At 42.0% G+C, this 18401-nt stretch overlaps 1 protein-coding gene across 5 annotated transcripts in view; it reads right to left on the minus strand.

Moving 5' to 3' along the window:
* LOC144672613 (sodium channel protein type 8 subunit alpha-like) overlaps nt 1-18401 on the minus strand; it is a 233689-nt gene that overhangs the window by 75844 nt on the left and 139444 nt on the right. For all 5 annotated transcript variants that reach the window (XM_078534436.1, XM_078534433.1, XM_078534432.1 and 2 more), the window contains one exon: nt 2402-2534. In XM_078534436.1, coding sequence (XP_078390562.1) covers nt 2402-2534 — 133 coding nt within the window. The remainder of the gene's footprint in view (nt 1-2401; nt 2535-18401) is intronic.

Below are 18401 nucleotides of genomic sequence, written 5' to 3' on the forward strand. Positions count from 1 at the left end.
CAACACCAACAACTTGCGCTACTGCTTGAGGGGCCATTTCCTTCTCAATTAAAACATCTAAACACATTAGGGCTCATGACGTTCTCTATTATACGTATCCATGTTTTAGCAAAATTAGACAAGAGAAAATAAAGTCTCAGCCTTCCTTAAAAAACTCGATTTCAGAGCGTGGCCCAACATTGCTCTCCTACTACTGTTTACCATGCCACTGGGTGTCATTCTTCATAACATGTCAGCTGGGAACAGATACCTATCTTCTGCACATGCATGAAGCATAGCACCCTCGTTATGGGATTGTTTCAGCCCAAGCATTTTCATCAGACATTTTTTAGTGCACATATGTCATGACATCAGATGTCCTAAAGTGGCTGTGCACTTCCAGCTGGCTAGACACAGAACTGAGTGAATCTTGTGGCGGTTCACAAGACCCATGAGAAGGTGCACCTGTCATGCTGCCAGTACAAGGTGAGTGAAACCATTTCTATTTCTAAGTGCAGCTGGTAGAGGGAGAATGGCACATTTGTTGTTGATTGCAATTTGATAATGTAAAGCCAACTTTTATAGAAAGAAAAGACTTGCATTTATGTAGCACCTTTCATGGTCACCGGGCATCTCAAAGCGTTCTTATAGCAAATGAAATACTTTTGAAAGTGCAGTCATTGCTGTAATGTGGGAAATGCAGCAGCCAATTTGCACACGGAAAGCTCCCATCAACAGCAATGTGATAATGACCAGATAATCTGATTTGCTAAGTTAATTAAAACACAAATATTGGCCAGGACGCTGGCAATAACCCACTGCTCTTCTTCAAACAGTGCCATGGGAACTTTTACACCCACTTGAGAGGGCGAACGGGGCCTCGATTTAACATTGCGTCCAAAAGGTGGCACCTCCAACGGTGCAACACTGACACTGGAGTGCCAGCCGTGATTTTTGTGCTCGAATCCTGGAGTAAGACTTGAACCTGGAACCTTGTGAGAGATTAGAGTGCTACCAACTGAGCCATGACTGACATATATTAGATACTGACGCTGATATTCGGCATAACTATAACAAAGACTTAAGCAACAATGATAGTTGATGAATAGCAGTTTGCATCCTTTAGCAGTTTTTTTTAATTCATTCATGGGGTGTTGGCATTGCTGGCTAGGCCAGCATTTGTTGCCCATCCCTAATTGCTCTGTCAACCACATTGCTGTGGGTCTGGAGTCACATGTAGGCCAGACCAGGCAAGGACAGCAGATTTCCTTCCCTGTAGGGCATTAGTGAACCAGATGCATTTTTACTACAGTCAGCAATAGTTTTGTGGTGATCATCAGAATTTTAATTCCAGGTTTTTATTGAATTCAAATTTCACCATCTGCTGTGGTGGGATTCGAACCCAGGTCCCCAGACAATTACCCTGGGTCTTCTGGGATACTAGCCCAGTGACAATATCACTATGCCACCACCTCCCCCATAACAGTTTGACAGTATGTGTTCACCCAGGAACAAATAGGTCAACATACTAATTGGCCAACCATTTTAGCTCTCTCGATTCAGGCAAGGTTTTCAATGAAGAGAGTGGGCACTCCATGCTGGGCAAAAACAACGCTACAGGTTTCTGTGGGTTTATTTCTCAGGAGCTTCAGTTGGAGACTACTCAACATAGTGATGGGTTTGTCAAGCACATCAAAGAAAGAAGGTTTGGCCCAAAATTCCTTGGGTCACAATCTCAGTTTAAGGAATCTCCGCTGCTGGCCTCAGTCACTGCCGGCATCTGACTTACAAAGCATTGTGGAAACTTCCAGAAATGGTGGTGACCCAGCGCAACCAGGTCTCTGATATTTTACTGGTGGGCGGTGGGGGTGGGGGGGGGGAGAATTCTGCCAGAGTTATGGTGGGGAACCGTAAGTGGAGTCCCTGCTGAATTTTCACATGGTTCATCTGTACAATTCAGATCCTGAATCCAAACTGATTACAGTGAATAGATTTCCATTGTTTTTTCCACTTCAAGAGTAAAAGTCAATTAACACCTTTCATGGACTGGGCTGAACTGAGCGGCATCCAACCATTCTGCTGAATGCCAACGTTAATTTATTTTGCTTGGTTTGGGACAAGGGAGGGAGACAAGAAATTATCCCAATGCTGTCCTCACCCAGTGTCACAGCTACACTTCCCTGCAGCAGTTCCTGGGCAGGAATGAGGCATGGGAATGTGGATAGCTGGTTTCCCCTCCCTCACATGCAGGTCTGTATGGTACAGTACTCATGAGGCCGTTGGGAGAGACTGGTAAAACAGAGTTACTTAAAAGCTTGAAATATTGTCAGAGTTGAAAGACATCACAACTGAACAGCACACTCATTTTAAATGGAAGATCAGCCACTTAAAAGTTGAAAAGGATAACATGTATTGTACGTACCTTCCAGAGTGTTTGTGAGAACACTTAAAACACTGTTTGCTCTGTCCTTCCTCCCAAAAGATGCATTCAACTGGTCCATCGACACCAGAAGGGATCCCGAATGTTTCTTTTTATTTTCTATTTCAGTGGTAGGCTGTAAATGGTTACATTCCAATTAGTATAGTTTCAATCCTATTCTTTCAAGAAACATGGCAGTGTGCAGCTCGCATGCTTCATCCATAGATAAGCAGGTGAGGAAGGGAGAGGGGAGAGGGGATACAAGTACCAATTCAACACAGCAATCCGCACCCATCAAGGATGGCATCTTCCACTGCAACTAGCCTAGCTACGTGTTTCACCAAGTTTATGTCCGGTTTTCCATTTTTACAAACATGTTGAATAATCTGTACATTGTATTGTACTTGGATGCATGTAATATAGCTTTCAGAATTACGCTTGGTCAGTATTCAACTTAAAAAAAGTAAAGGAGAAAAGGTATGTTTTGAATAATTGCAGCATATGCAGTTATTCCATCAGTAGACACTCTATGCTCAATTTAAGTATTAGTGACATACATAACATTACGACTGGACAGCTAATTCATTGTATAACTTTTAACATTCCCTACTTAAGCTTCAATCTCCTTCCCCACCACCGCTGAAACCTAAACCCACGTCCTCAATAGCTTGAGCACTGATTTTTCCAATACTCTTCCTGTCTCCACCCTGCAGCAATCCAGGACCCTTCAGTCCTGTGTCCTATCCTCACAAAGTCCCATACATCCATCGTTTCAGTGGCTCCTTCAACCCCTGAAAATTGACTTCGATATACTTGTCCTTGTCTTTTAATTCCTCATTGGCTTTATCCCAAACTTTGTGAGGGACCTTCTTCAAGCAAGCACCACTGGCCATGACCTCTGCTAATTTAATCTGGATTACTCCTTGCCCTCTGCTTCACCATTGGAGGTCAGATTTTTAGTCACTGTCCTCTTGTCCATCAAGAAATCTTCTCAGTCCTGTTACCTTCCTCTCTATCTTCAAAAGCCTCAGAAAAACTCATCTCATTAGCTAAGCTCTCTGCCACTGCCAAATTTCTCTTTCACTGCTTGGTGTTCACTTCATTACCTTGTTCGGTGCTGCGAGTTAACTTTTTTCACACAAGGAATGCTGCATGAATCTAAACTATCATTAAACTACTCATGAAGAAATGAAAACTGAAAATATATCCTTTCTCTACCAATTCCACAATGTCAGCAAGTAGTGGAATTCATAGAGAACGTTGGTCAAAGATAGTGTTCCGGCGTCAATTTGCTGCCCTGTGCTTTCTTCGAGCATGGAAATTACTCATACCTATTTAAAACAGTTGTTCCCACTTCCTGGCCTTCCTCCAGCAACCCGCTTCTCTGATTAAATTTTATAATTCTTTAAGTTAAGGCAGCATAATGGGTCCAATTTTAACTTAGTGCAAGCTATTTTGAGCGAGTTAAAATCTCGCCCTGTGAAAGCATAACAGTGCACCTTAACAGTGCTACCCCAGAATCAGGCTATAAGGTAGTCCTCAACCTCTTCAGCAAGGACCCCTCAAAATCTCTTTGCAGGTTATACCTCGAACACGTCACTCAATCAACACTCCTTCCACTGAACCTACACACGAAACATACGAATTAGGAGTAGGCCATTCGGCCCCTCAAGCCTGCTCCACCATTTGATAAGATCATGGCTGATCTGACTGTTGCCTCAATTCTACTTTCCTGTCTATTCTTTATACCCTTTGACTCCCTCATCAATCAAGAATCTATCTAACTCAGCCTTAAAAATATTCAATGAGCCAGCCTCCACTGCTCTCTGGGGAAGAGAATTCCACAGACTAACGACCCTCAGAGAAAAAAACGTCTCTTCATCTTCGTCTCAAATGGGAGACTTCTTGTTTTTAAACTGTGTCTCCTAGTTCTAGTTTCTCCCGCAAGGGGAAACATCCTCTCAGCATCCACCTTGTCAAACCCCCTCAGGATCTTATATGTTTCGATAAGATCATCTCTCAATCTTCTAAACTCCAATGGATACAGGCCCAACCTGTTCACCCTTTTCTCATTAGATAACTCCTTCACCCCTGGAATCAGTGAGTGAACCTTTTCTGAACAGCTTCCAATGCAATTATATCCTTTCTCAAGTAAGGAGACCAAAACTGTGCATAATACTCCAGATGTGATCTCACCAACGCCCTGCACAACTGTAACAAAACATCCTTACTTTTATATTCAATTCCTCTTGCAATTGTCAACAGCATTCCACTTACCTTCCTAATCACTTGCTGTACCTGCATAGTAAATTTTTGTGATTCATGTACCAGGAGACCCAGAGCTCTCTATACTGCAGAGTTCTGCAATCTCTCTGCATTGAAATAATATACCGCTTTTTTATTCTTCCTTCCAAAGTGGACAAGCTCACATTTCTCCACATTATACTCCATCTGCCAAATTTTTTCCCACTCATTTAACCTTTCTAAACCACTTTGTACACTCTTTGTGTCCTCCTCACAACTTACTTTCCTACTCATATTTGTGTCATCATCAAATTTAGCAACCATACATTCGGTCTTTTCATACAAACCATTGATATAGATTGTAAATAGTCGAGGCCCCAGCAATGATCCCTGTGACACTCCACTGTAGCATCTCGCCAACCCAAAAATGACCCATTTATCCCTACTCTCAGTTTCCTGTTGGCTAACCAGTCCTCTATCCATGCTAATATGTTACCCCCTATACCATGGGCTCTTATTTTGTGTAGTAATCTTTGATGTGGCACCTTGTCAAATGGTTTTTGGAAATCCAAGTACACCACATCTACAGATTCCCCTTCATTCATATTACTTGTTACTTTCCTCAAAGAACTCTTAATAAATTAGTGAAACATGATTTTCCTTTCACAAAACCATGTTGACTCTGCCTGATTGCATTAAGATTTTCTAAGTGCCCTGCTATAACCTCCTTAATAATAGATGCTAGCATTTTCCCTATGACAGATGTTAGGCTAACTGGCCTGTAGTTTCCTGCCTTCTGTCTCCCTTTTCTCTTGAAAAAAGGAGTTACATTCACTATTTTCTATTCTGATGGGACATTTCCAGAATCTAGGGAATTTTGGAAAATTACAACTAACCATTATCTCAGCAGCCAGTTCTTTTAAGACCCTAGGATTAGGCCACCAGGTCCTGGGGACTTGTCAGCCTTTAGTTCTAATAGTTTTCTCAGTACCCTTTCCCTGGTGATCATATTTGTTTTAAGTTCATCCCTCCCTTTCACCGCTTGATTTACAAGTATTTCTGGGATGTTATTTGTGTCTTCTACAGTGAAGACAGGCAAAATATTTGTTCAATGCTTCCGCTATTTCCTTTTTTCCCGTGATTAATTCCCCAGATTCACTCACTAGAGGAGCAATATTCACTTTAGTTACTCTTTTCCTTTTTAAATACTTGCAGAAATTCTTACTGTCTGTTTTTATATTTCTAGCTAGCTTTCACTCATACTCTAAATTCTCCCTCCTTATTACTTTTTAGTCATCCTTTGCTGATTTTTAAATTCCGTCCAATCTTCTGACCTATCACTAATCTTTGCATATTGTACATTTTTTCTTTCAATTTGAAACTATCTTTAACTTCCTTTGTTATCCACAGATGGTGCATCCTTCTCCTACTTTCTTTCTTTCTTACTGGAACATACCTTTACTGAGTGTTATGAAATATCTCCTAAAATGTCTGCCGCTGCATCACTACTGACCTACCCCTTAATCTAATTTCCCAGTTCACTTTAGCCAGTTCTGTCTTCATGCTCTTGTAATTGCCTTTATTTAAGTTTAAAACACTAGTCTTAGACTCACTCTTCTCTCCTTCAAACTGAATGCAAAATTCAATCATGTTATTATCACTGCTACTTAGAGGCTCCTTTACCATGAGGTTATTGATTAATCCTGCCTGATTGCACATTACCAGGTCTAGTATAGCCTGCTCTCTGGTTGGCTCTAGAATGTGCTGCTCTAAGAAACTGTCCCGAATGCACTCTATGAACTCATCATCCAGACTACCTTTGCCAATCTGATTCATCCAATCTATCTGTAGATTAAAATCACCCATGATTATTGCAGTACGTTTCTTACAAGCCCCTGTTATTTCTTCCTGTATACCCTGTCCTACAGCATCATTACTGTTAGGGGGCCTATAAATTACTCCCACAATTAACTTCTTACCTTTGCTATTTCTTACCTCTACCCAAACTAATTCTACATATTGATCTTTAGAACTAAGGTCACCTCTTAATATCCACTCTAGCAACAATGCATTACAGCTGTGGGATATATGATCTACATGATGCACTACAGCAATTTATCAAAGTTACTTCTACAGCACCTCCCACCCCTGCAAGCTGAAACACTGAAAACAATAACAGCAATGTCATTGGAACACCTCCAAGTTCCCCTCTGTCGTGACTTGGACATATATTACCATTCTTTCATCATTGCTGGGCCAAGAGCCTGGAATTCCCTACCTGACAACACTGTGGGAGCACTGTCACAGGGACTGCAAGGGCTCAAAGAGGAAGTCCACCACCACCTTTTCAGAGTGACTAGACAGCCTTGCCAGAGTTGTCCGCACTTAGAGACCAAATTTACAAAGAAAACACAAATGCAATGCAATCTAAGAATGAGTGCAATAAATATATTTTGTAAAAAGAGAAAATAGATACTGAAAGTTTGATTCGCTACTTGGGAGCAAAAATTTCTCTTAAATGATCCGATCAGATGTTCTCATGTCCTTAATACAAGGACAGTGTTATGTGGCATCATTCAGTGTCCACAATTTCTTTGGAAACTTTTTGAATTCATGTGGAAAGATAAGATAAATTAAATTTTAGCTGATTGAAAACAGTTGTAAATTAAAGCAGAAAATGTTGCAATATATGGCATGTCCGTCAGCATCTGAACAGAGAAAGGGCAAATTAATGTTTCAGGTGCATGTCATTTGTCAGAACTTCATGGAAGCCTAGCTTCTCCATTTCTAGCTCCTCATTGTAATCGTGTACATCAGTCGGCCAGTTGTGGAAAATGGGTTGATGTTCTGTTCCACTGAAGGCCCACCCACTTTACACATGCATTTTCTAGGAGCTGAGGGCCAGCAGCATAGAGTGGATGCTTCATTTAACTACCTACTTGGGGGCAGGGACAATTTGCATGCCACTTCCTGACTTTTGGACATATAGGACACACTGCCAGAAAGATCCCCATATGAAATGCATGTCCAGCATTGCAAGGGAATCAGCTGCCTTGGGAGCTGATTTAAAGGCACATGTAAGAAACCATAACTTTAAATATTTCAGTTATCTTTTGCTTTATTTTATTGTTTTTTCCTGCTGGCACCTGGTTTCTTATGAGCCTTTTGTGCAAATTATTCAAGTTGACCCAGGGGTTCATTGTCATTACTGGCATCAATGGGTTTCCAATTAGAAACTCACCCCATGAGGTGTTTTGAATGAAGAGGACCACCAACAGAGGAATGCTAAGCAGGCCAGGCTGCACAAGTGGTGTTCAGTCCCGCCCAGCAAGTATCCTCATGCACATTTTCAGAGTGAGACAATGATTGCTGAGGAACTTGGGACAGCAGAACCAATTGAATTACAATGATACTGGAACATCTGAGTGGCAGCAATGTTGCTTCTTCAGATCATCTTATTCAATTGGCCTTGGCTCCAGTGGCACTTGATGAAAGAAGACACATCAGGGTCATCAACAGTAAACCAAGATTGGTTGCCACGAACCATATCTGCAGTCCCTAGCACCCAGGTCAGGCAACGAACATGAGGAACTATCATCACAGGATCTAGGTCAACAGAAAGCTAGATGCAAAGCCATTCCACCAGCTGAAAGGATATTTTCAGCTACCATCCAACACAGAACTTGGACATTGAAGCTTTGTCCTAAATTCCATGACATGGGCTTTATTAATAGGGGCATAGAATACAAAAGCAAGGCAGTTATGTTGAATGTGTATAAGCCACTAGTTTGGCCTCAGCTAGAATATTGTGTCTAGTTCTGGGCATCACACTTTAGGAAGGATGTGAAGACATTGGAGAGGGTGCAGAAAAGGTTCACGAGAATGGTTCCAAGGATGAGGAACTTCAGTAATGCAGGTGGATTGAAGCAGTTGGGACTATTTTCCTTGGAGAAGAGAAGGTTGAGAGGAGATTTGATAGAGACATTCAAAATTATGAGGGGTCGGGACAGAGTAGATAGGGAGAAACTGTTCCAACTCATGAAATGATCAAGAACGAGAGGGCACAGATTTAAAGTAACTGGAAAAAGAAGCAATAGTGATATGAGGAGAAACTTTTTTTTACTCAGTGGGTGGTTAGGGTCTGGAATGCTCTGCCTGAGAGTGTGGTGGAGGCAGGGTCAATCGAAGCATTCAAAAGGGAATTAGGCTGTTATCTGAAAAGGGGGAATGTGCAGGGTTATGGGAAGAAGGCGGGGAAATGGCACTAGGTGAGTTGCTCATTCGGAGAGCCGGTGCAGACACGATGGGCCGAATGGCCTCCTTCTGTGCCATAATGATTCTGTGATTCTGCGTTAAGCGGCACCTGCCCAAACTCAAGTGTGATGAGGGCAAATAATGTTCTTGGCCAGGACAACATTATCTGTCCTAAATTACATCATACAGATCCACCAATCTAACTCATGCCATTATAAAACAGGACAGTTTAGAACAGTAACTAAGGAAGATGGCTGATGCTTGGTGCTTAATGGTGAATTGCCATGTTTTAAGACAGAGGCTCTTAACTTTACTCTGGATTGGATTTTGGTCTTTATTTTGGACCTACTTTTCATTCCCAAGTTTCCCTTCTCTAGAATGGAATAACTTTCTGCAAAGGGCTTTTTTCCCCCCCCATAGAGGTTCCCCACTGTACGATTTATTTGTTGGAGCAGGTAGCAGAACAGCAGGCAACCTGAAAAACTAGGCACATAAGTTAGCATCACAGCAGCTCTGGACCCTCATTCAGATACCCATGGGCCTCTGTGACAGGAGATCTCTGTGGGATGTGAGCTGAAGTGTCTGGAGCTGTCACCAGCTTCAGGATGCTCTGCATCATTGGGAAGCCTCCTCTAACATTGTCGCAAAGGAAGACTTTGGACTCTGCAGCCACAACTGCATTCTGCTGAACATTTTGAGTGAAGTTCTACAGTTCGATGCTCTGCCGGCAATCCTTCTTTTCATGGTGCAATCCATGAAATCACGGAATCTGTGTGCTTAGGGCTGACACTTCCTTATCCTCCACTTGAGAACATGCTTCTCCACTTCCAATACCTCTTTCTCTGTCTTCCTTGAGTGTTGTGTAGCACTCTGAGATAGAAATCTGTCTTGGGAATTAGCAATAAATGGGTGGTATCATATTGTCTGCCTGTTATACACTCCGCTTGAAGTGAATGGAACTAATATCGAGCAGGGTGTATAATGGGAAATTGATTCAATGCCACTGTTTAGCATTACCACCCAAGAAAAATTTCTCCCAGAGTCTATTAATTCCTCTAGTGTCCACTTTTCATTTGTGCTATCATTAACTCCTGGTGTGACATTTATCTCTGCTGGTGACTGCAAATAAGAGGGTGATTGATGGCATGAGTGAATTTCTGCTGGCCATGTTGTTGAAGATGCTGCCATTGGGGCACTTTTTCTCTCTGCTTCCAGTTCTGCAGAGAGAAAAAAATGAAGGAGTGTACTGTGCTTCCTACCAGCCACCATTTCTTATTGTTCTGTTCATATAAGGGTTTCTTCAAAGTATGAGAGTCAGCAAAGAGATTTTCTTGTTTTAGTCATTGAACATTGGCACTTGTGCTGCACATTTCAATTGTGGATGGAGGACCTCCCATGTCGTCACCTCAGCTAAGTGGGATTCCACTCTAAGTGCCTCCTCTTCCTGTTGAGTTAATGGGCAAATGATTGCTCGTCCTCCTCCTGTAATGTGGTCTCCCTGCAAATTATGCTCCATTTTCTTTCCTGCATGCAGACAGAATGGTTATTAATTTCAGACAGAGACCGATTCATTTGAAAGCTATTGGAACATTTATATTATTTCCCTTACAGAGTTTCGATATTGAAAATGATTTGGCGAAGGGCATGCATCCATTGCAGGATTCTCCAGTGGAGCAACATGATATGAATGAGTCTGTACAGTTACATTTATTACTACACATTTAGAACTAAAATATAGATAAATGGCAGCTTACCTTTGCTGGCCTTGTGAGGTCATGAAACTTGCACAGTGTGGGTGTCTTGAGGGTTAAAGAATTGCCACTCACGGCCTGTGCCACTTCCTTCCACATGGTCACGGCTGGCTGCAGACCTATTGTCACACACTCCGACTTTTGCATCCCTTTTGTGCCCAATTTCAGTCAGGAGAATGGTTAGATCGCACTCTGGAAGGTTTGCTGTAATCTTCTTATCACTTCTTGCAGGAGTTAGGGCTTCACTTTGCTGCATGCTGCCTCAGCATTCACAATAGTTCAGCTTCAAATTCTGCAGCCGCACCCTCCAAAATAAAGACAGAACAAACTTGCATCGTGCATTCCATGATCATCGGACTTCTCAAATCACTTAAGAGCCAATTTGAGCACAGCTAGATCCTACAGACAACACTGAGATTTAGTAAGTAATGTTTGAGGGAGTTATTGACCAGGACACTAGGAGAATTTCCTTGATCTTCTTTGAACAGTGCCATGGAATTTTCAAAGTCCATCTGAGAGGGTAAAGAGGATTTCATCTGAAAGCAGAAGCATGCTCTCAGGACTGCACTGAAGCGTCAACCTAGCGGGGCTTCAATCTGTGACCCTGTGACTCAGAGGATGACCATAACCACTGAGCCAAGGCTGACAACCACCCCCCTCATGTTCTGGGCCTCCCCAGCATAAATTCATCAATTCCTGGGGAAACTTGGCCAGGATTTTCTGGCCCCGTTGTGGTGGGACCCGCCGCGGGAGATTCGGCGTCCCAGCCAAAAGTCCGTTGATTTTTGGCGAGACCGGACGATCCTGGAGGCAGGCGGGGCCGGGAAATCCCACAATATTTACCCTGGCCAGCAATTTTTGAACAAGTTCACCTTGGGATTTCTCACGGGGGTTAGGTTCGTGGGGCAGGAAGAAAATCCGTGGCCTCCTGCATCCCCAACAACAGATCATAGGCTCCGTGATATGTGTTCTCGTGGGACACAAGAACAAACCACCTAGGCCCTCTTGGATTAACGTGTTTCATTCCAAATTACAGGTGCTGACGGACATAAGAACATAAGAACTAGGAGCAGGAGTAGGCAATTCAGCCCCTCGAGCCTGCCCCGCCATTCAATACGATCATGGCTGATCTCATTTTGGCCTCAGCTCCAATTTCCCGCCCTCTCCCCATAACCTTTCAACCCATTACTAATTAAAAATCTGTCTATTTCCTCCTTAAATTTATTCAGCGTCCCGGCATCCACTGCACTCTGAGGTAGTGAATTCCACAGATTCATGACCCTTTGAGAAAAGTAATTCCTCCTCATCTCTGATTTAAATCTACCACCCCTTAGCCTAAAACTATGGCCTCTTGTTCTAGAATGCCCCACAAGGGGAAACATCCACTCCACATCTACTTTGTCTATCCTCTTTAGCATCTTATATACCTCAATTAGATCTCCTCTTATCCTTCTAAACTCCAAGAGAATAGGCCTAAACTGCTCAATCTTGCCTCATAAGACAAGCCCCGCATCTCTGGAATCAATCTAGTGAACCTTCCCTGAACTGCCTCCAATGCAACTACATCCTTCCTCAAGTAAGGGGATCAAAACTGTGCACAGTACTCCAGGTGTGGTCTCACCAATGCCTTGTACAGTTGAAACAACACTTCCCTATTTTTATACTCTATTCCTTTAGCAATAAATTCCAAAATTCCATTTCCCTTCCTTATTACCTGTTGTACCTGCATACTATCTTTCAGCGATTCATGCACGAGGACACCCAGATCCCTCTTCAGTGAAGCATTCTGAAGTTTCTCTCCATTTAAATAATAAGTCGTCTTTTTATTCTTCCGACCAAAATGGATAACCACACACTTATCCATGTTAAACTCCATCTGCCAAATTTTGGCCCATTCACCTAACCTGTCCATATCCATTTGTAAATTTCTTATCTCTTCATTGCAACTTACTTTCCCACCTATTTTGGTGTCATCTGCAAATTTAGCTAGAATACCTTCTATATATGACATCCTGTATATTTCCACAATTTCCTGTTTTATTGGAAATTCAAGAAATCCGAGTAACTTCACATGCATTCCTGCAATTAAAACTCTCACACATATCACTTCAGGCTTTGAGATCCATAATTGTTACAGCTTACAAATTATTGCCAGTAATATCAGTAAATAAACACTTGACATATTGGTATGATTTTATTTGATTTCCTCTTTTACTCATTTCCCCCAACACTGCATATGGGTAGATCAAGATTCAGCACAGCTGTACCCGGAACTGTTGCTTTAAGGCCATACTTCTTTCCAAACAAATCAAAGTAATTGTAGCTATTTATAAAATACAAGTGATACCAATTTTAACTGCTTGCAAATTTAATTCTCCCCAGTTGCTCTGGATTTGCAACAAAGTTTAACGTCTGGAGTATTGTGGATCAGTGGTAGATATTTTAATATTGAGATCGCCTATGGTGTTGCGATATGTTGTTTTACAAGGACCAAATCACAGGCAATGTATTATTCTGCTGCTAAGGTGAAGCCAAATCCCCTTCAAGGCAAAAATTGTTGTTATGTCAACACGGGTGAGGTCACAATTCAATCACATTTCAAGTTGTGGTTCACATTCCCGTGGGACCATCATTACCCGGAAGAATGGAAGGAACCCACTGGGAGATAATGGAAACTGGTGGGTAGAGTCCCTGAAATTTAACCTTTGCCCACATTCCTTGGAAATGGTAATGAAGAGAAGTAGAGAAAACAGGCCGCAGATGCAAGTTAGCAGCCTAAAGTCTGCTTGATCAACCCTTGTTGAAAATTTGTCTGCTTTTCCCATTCCTTCCATGGCCTGGAATGGATGACTGCAAATCGAAAGGCAAGGAAAGCAATGCCAAGCTGACAGGGTTCTCTTTAAATATGCACTCCAATGATGAAGTTGGGGCCTGATCATTGATTTTAGCCTGAATGGGATAGCGGTAATAGATTCCTTGCCAGGCAAAACCTGGCCAGAGCCAGAAGAGTCATTTGGTGCAGATTAAGATAACAAATGTCTGAACTTTGTTATCACTTCAATTTCTTTGGCACATTATTGGGACATGGTTTAAGGTGCCATTTTTAGTCTCTTCTCCATGTAATTTGCATGGCAGCAATTCTACTAATCAGAGTGAGGAGGGAGAAACAAAATGATCAGGACATGCTTGATGAAGCTGTACCATTAATTGCTGTGGTTGTCAAAACTTGGGAAAATATCAAAGTTTGGAATAAACCTTTTTCTTCCCTCCTCCATAAGACATCGGTTTTAATTCCTTTCCTCTGCTGAAGGCATGAGAACCAGGCTGAATATAGAAAGTTCATAAGGGAAGTGAAAAACGTAATGAGAGAAGTAAAGGGAGAGTATGAGAAAAGACTGGCAGCTAACATAAAAGGGAATCCAAAAGTCTTCTACAAGCATACAAATAGTAAAAGATTAGTAAAAAGAGGAATGGGATTAGTTAGGGGCTAAAAGGGTTATTTATGCATGGAGGCAGATGCCATGGCTGAGTGACTAAGTGAGTACTTGGTATCTTTAACAAGGTAGATGCTAATAGTCGTTTGGTAGTACAGAACTTGAATATTGTTGAAAAAAGACACTTTGTCGAAGCTTGTCGACACACAAATGCGATGACCCTTTACACCCTATCTTATCCATGACTGGTTCTACACAGCACAAGTAGGCCAAACGGTTGGGCAAGTTGTTACAACCAGTTTAGAACAAGTTTTCCAGATACACAGTGAAGGATTCCTTCACATTTGTGAAGACCATTAAGGACTTGCATATCGATAGCAATGCCGTGTCCACGTGCTCATTTGAAATTGCTAGCCTATTCACCTATGTTCCATTTAAGGAAGCCATAGATATTTGCTCTGCAGTACTACATCATGGTGATCTAGACCTGCCACCATTGCGTGAATCAGTATTCATTGAACTTATGAACTCGGCAACTCACTCAGTTGAGTTCAGTTTTAAAGACACCATGTATGCCCAAATAGATGTTGCTGCCTTAGGATCCCCTCCAGGTCCAGCTCTCACAAACATCTTTGTTGGGTTTCATGAGAAACGTGTCTTTGATGGAATGACACCTAACCTCCTACCACTTGCATATTTCTGATATGTGGATAATATGTTTGCTATATTTAAATCTGTAGTGCATGTAATAAGTTCCTTGCATGTCTTAATTGGCTCCATCCTGCACTCAAATTCACCTTTGAAATGGAGCAGTCAAATGAACTCCTTCCTGGAGGTACTAGTTGAGAAATCTTCTAGGGGGTTCTCTACCACGGTCTACTGCAAGCCTACCTTCTCTGGTCAATATACACGCTGGGATTCTTACAGTTCCATGCGCTATAAGATTGGTCTTACCGGCAATCTCGTAAATAGGGTCCGAGCCATTTGCTCACCATGCAAGCTTGATGCTGAAATAGGTGCATCAAAGACATCCTGTAGGATAATGGCTACCCTGATCAGTTCATTTCACACTGTATATCGCACAAACTAAAGCCGTCACTTTTTGCCCTGAAAAGTGCCCAATCTACCTCAGATTCCCCTGGAAGGGCAAGGTATCTTAAAAATTTGAGCAACAGGTGAAGCTAACTGTTTCACGCTGCTACTGTGCAGCAGCAACATGAGTGGTATTCGCCACTAACAGGATGCTGCCATCAAGCCAAAAAAATAATCTGCCTATCACACAAATGAGTAATGCAGTATATGAATTTCAGAGCCATTGTGGCGCTAGTTATGTAGGCCGTACATCACAAAGATTGTATCGAACAGCTGTTCGCAATGGGCAAAGTACAGACTGTAGCCAACCAGCCCGTGCTTGCAAAACTCAAAACACAGTGTCCAACATTAAATGTGGGCTGCGATTGGACAACACTTGCTAACAATCCTCAGTATGCTAAAAATTACGTTGACAGCCAATTTAAGATTATCAGTTGGGTTCAATGTGGCGCATTTGCGTGTACTAGAAGCTCCACATGTTAATACACAGGGCCCTGTTCGTTGCAGACAAAAAGAACATGTACATACATTTCGCCTGTTTCAGCTAAACAAAATAAATGACAGCCATTTGCTGGTTCATGCCTCAGGGCAATGCCTTGACAAATCAGAGTCAAGCTGCCTGGTTTAAGATTTCAAACAGTGCTTGGCAGTTAACTGTCAGTCACCATTAATTGGTGCATTCTCTATGGCAACGCCTTTGCCAGTCAGAGTCCACTTGCCAACCAATCAGCACTCTCTTCTCATACAGTATAGAAGTTGTTGTTTCCCCGACATTGGTATTCTTCTGATTGTCCTGATGAGTGCAAGATGAAAAGCTTCAACAAACTGTCTTTTTTCAGCAATACTCAAGGTAGATGCTGCCAAAGTCAGTGAAATAGGAGGTAGTTGAGACACTGGATGGGTTAAAAATTATTAAAAAGAGGAGGTATTAGAAAGACTGGTTGTGCTTAAAGTTGATAAGTCACCAGGACTGGATGCATCCAAGGATACTGAGGGAAGTAAGGGTGGAAATAGCAGAAGCACAGACCATACTCTTCCAATCTTCCTTGGATACAGTGATGGTGTCAGACGACTGGAGAACTGCAAACATTACACCCTTGATCAAAAAAGGGTGTAGGTTAAGCCCATCAACTACAGGCCAGTCAGCTTAACCTCGGTGGTGGGAAAGCTTTTAGAAATGATAATCTGAACATCACTTTGGGAAAATGAGAATTAATTAAGGAAAGTTAGTATTGATTTGTTAAAGGCAAATTGTGCTTAACTGACTTGATGGGGTTTTTTAATGAGGTAACAGAGAGGGCTGATGAGGGTGATGCAGTTGGTGTGATGTACATGGATTTCTCAAAACTATTTGATAAAGTGTCACATAACAGGCTTGTAAGAAAAGTCAAAGCCCATGGAATAAAAGGGACAGTGGCAGCATGGATATGAAGTTGGCTGAGTAACACGAAACAGAGTAGTGGTGAACAGTTGTTTTTCAGGCTGGAGGAACATACGCAGGGTTCCCCAGGGATTGTTACTAGGACCACTTCTTGTTATATAATAATGACCTAGACTTGAGTGTGCAGGGAACAATTTCAAAATTTGAGGTGACACAAAACTTGGAAGTATTATGAATTATGAGGAGGATAGTGATAGAGTTCAAGAGGACATAGACAGGTTGGTGGAATGTGCAGCCACATGGAAGATGAAACTTACTGCAGAGAAATGTGAAGTGATAGATCTTGAGTACTGCTGAAAGAGGAGCTGTTTTTGTTGAAGCTTCTGCTCTTGCACTCATCAGGACAATTCACAAGAACGCCAAATGAAAGGGGTGCAACAGTTTATACTGTATGAGAAGAGAGTGCTGATTGGTTGGCAAGTGGACTCTGATTAGTAGTGGATTTGCCATGAAGAATGCACCAGTTGATGGTGACTGACAGTTAACTGCCAAGCATTGTTTGAGATCTAAACCAGGCAGCTTGACCCTGATTGGTCAAAGCATTGCCCTGAGGTATGAACCAGCAAACGGCTGTCATTTATTTTGTTCAGCTAAAACAGGCACAATGTTTTCTGTCTGCAAAGAACAGGGACCTGTGTATTAATAAGTAGCTTCCAGTCCAAGCAAATGCGCCACATTGCGAGCCTGACTGACAATCTTAAATTGGTTGTCAACGTAATTCTTAGCACACTGAAGATTATTTAGTAAATGTTGAACATTTGCTAAATAATGGCACTGGATTCATGTTCCAATGGATTAGGAATTGGCTTCATTGCTGTAGGCAGAAAGTTGTGGTTAATGGTTATGGATCTGCCTAAAGACCGGTTAGAAGGAGGCTTGCTTTTCATTATTTTTATAAGTGACCTAGATATAGGCTTTGGGGGAATGGTCTGCAAGATTGTAGATGACACTAAAGGCCGTGCAAATGTTAGGACTGCGAAAGGGAAGGAACCCCTGCAAGTGGGTCTAAATGTGCTTGGGGAATGGGCAAAACTCTGGCAGATTTTCATGGGATGTCGGCATCACTGGCTAGGCCAGCATTTATTGCCCATCCCTAATTGCACTTGAGAAGGTGGTGGTGAGCTGCCTTCTTGAACCACTGTAGTCCATGTGGTGTAGGAACATCCACAGTGCTGTTAGGGAGGGAAAGGATACCCTTCAGCTTGGATACACGTGCAGGCCAATACCATTATATGGTACAGAATTAAGATTAGTTGAAAGAGAAAGTGAACTTGGCATTGATGTTTATAGCTCCCTAAATGTTCATGGCCAATGCCAAATTAGTATAAAACCATTTGATATAAAACAAAGCACATTGTCTTGTTCTTGTACAAGGCTCTGGGTGGAATTTAGAAGACTGCGTCCGGTTTTGGTCCTCTTACATGGTGGATGAGATAGAAATATTGCAAAAATTCCAAGGGAGGCCCAGAAGGATGAACTCCCACTTAACAGTCTCTAGTTATTCAGAAAACCTTAAAAGACTGGGTCGGTTTCTTTTAGAGATTTGTAGACCTTTACGGCGATTTAACAGTGGTGTACAAAATTAATAATGGGCTTGATTGTTCTCACCTTGAGAGATAATTTCAGTTCAATAGCTTGGGGAGGACCAAAGACTATGTACACAAGCTACACAAGAATAGGACATATTAAGTATCCCAGGGGATATTAGTAAGGGAAATCTGTAGTTTTAAAAGAAAACATTTAACTTAGAACACAAATTTTCATCCGCTGTTTGTTCTTTTTGTTAA

This window comes from Cetorhinus maximus, chromosome X (genome assembly GCF_964194155.1).
Source record: "Cetorhinus maximus chromosome X, sCetMax3.hap1.1, whole genome shotgun sequence".
In the NCBI taxonomy this organism is placed as follows: domain Eukaryota; kingdom Metazoa; phylum Chordata; class Chondrichthyes; order Lamniformes; family Cetorhinidae; genus Cetorhinus; species Cetorhinus maximus.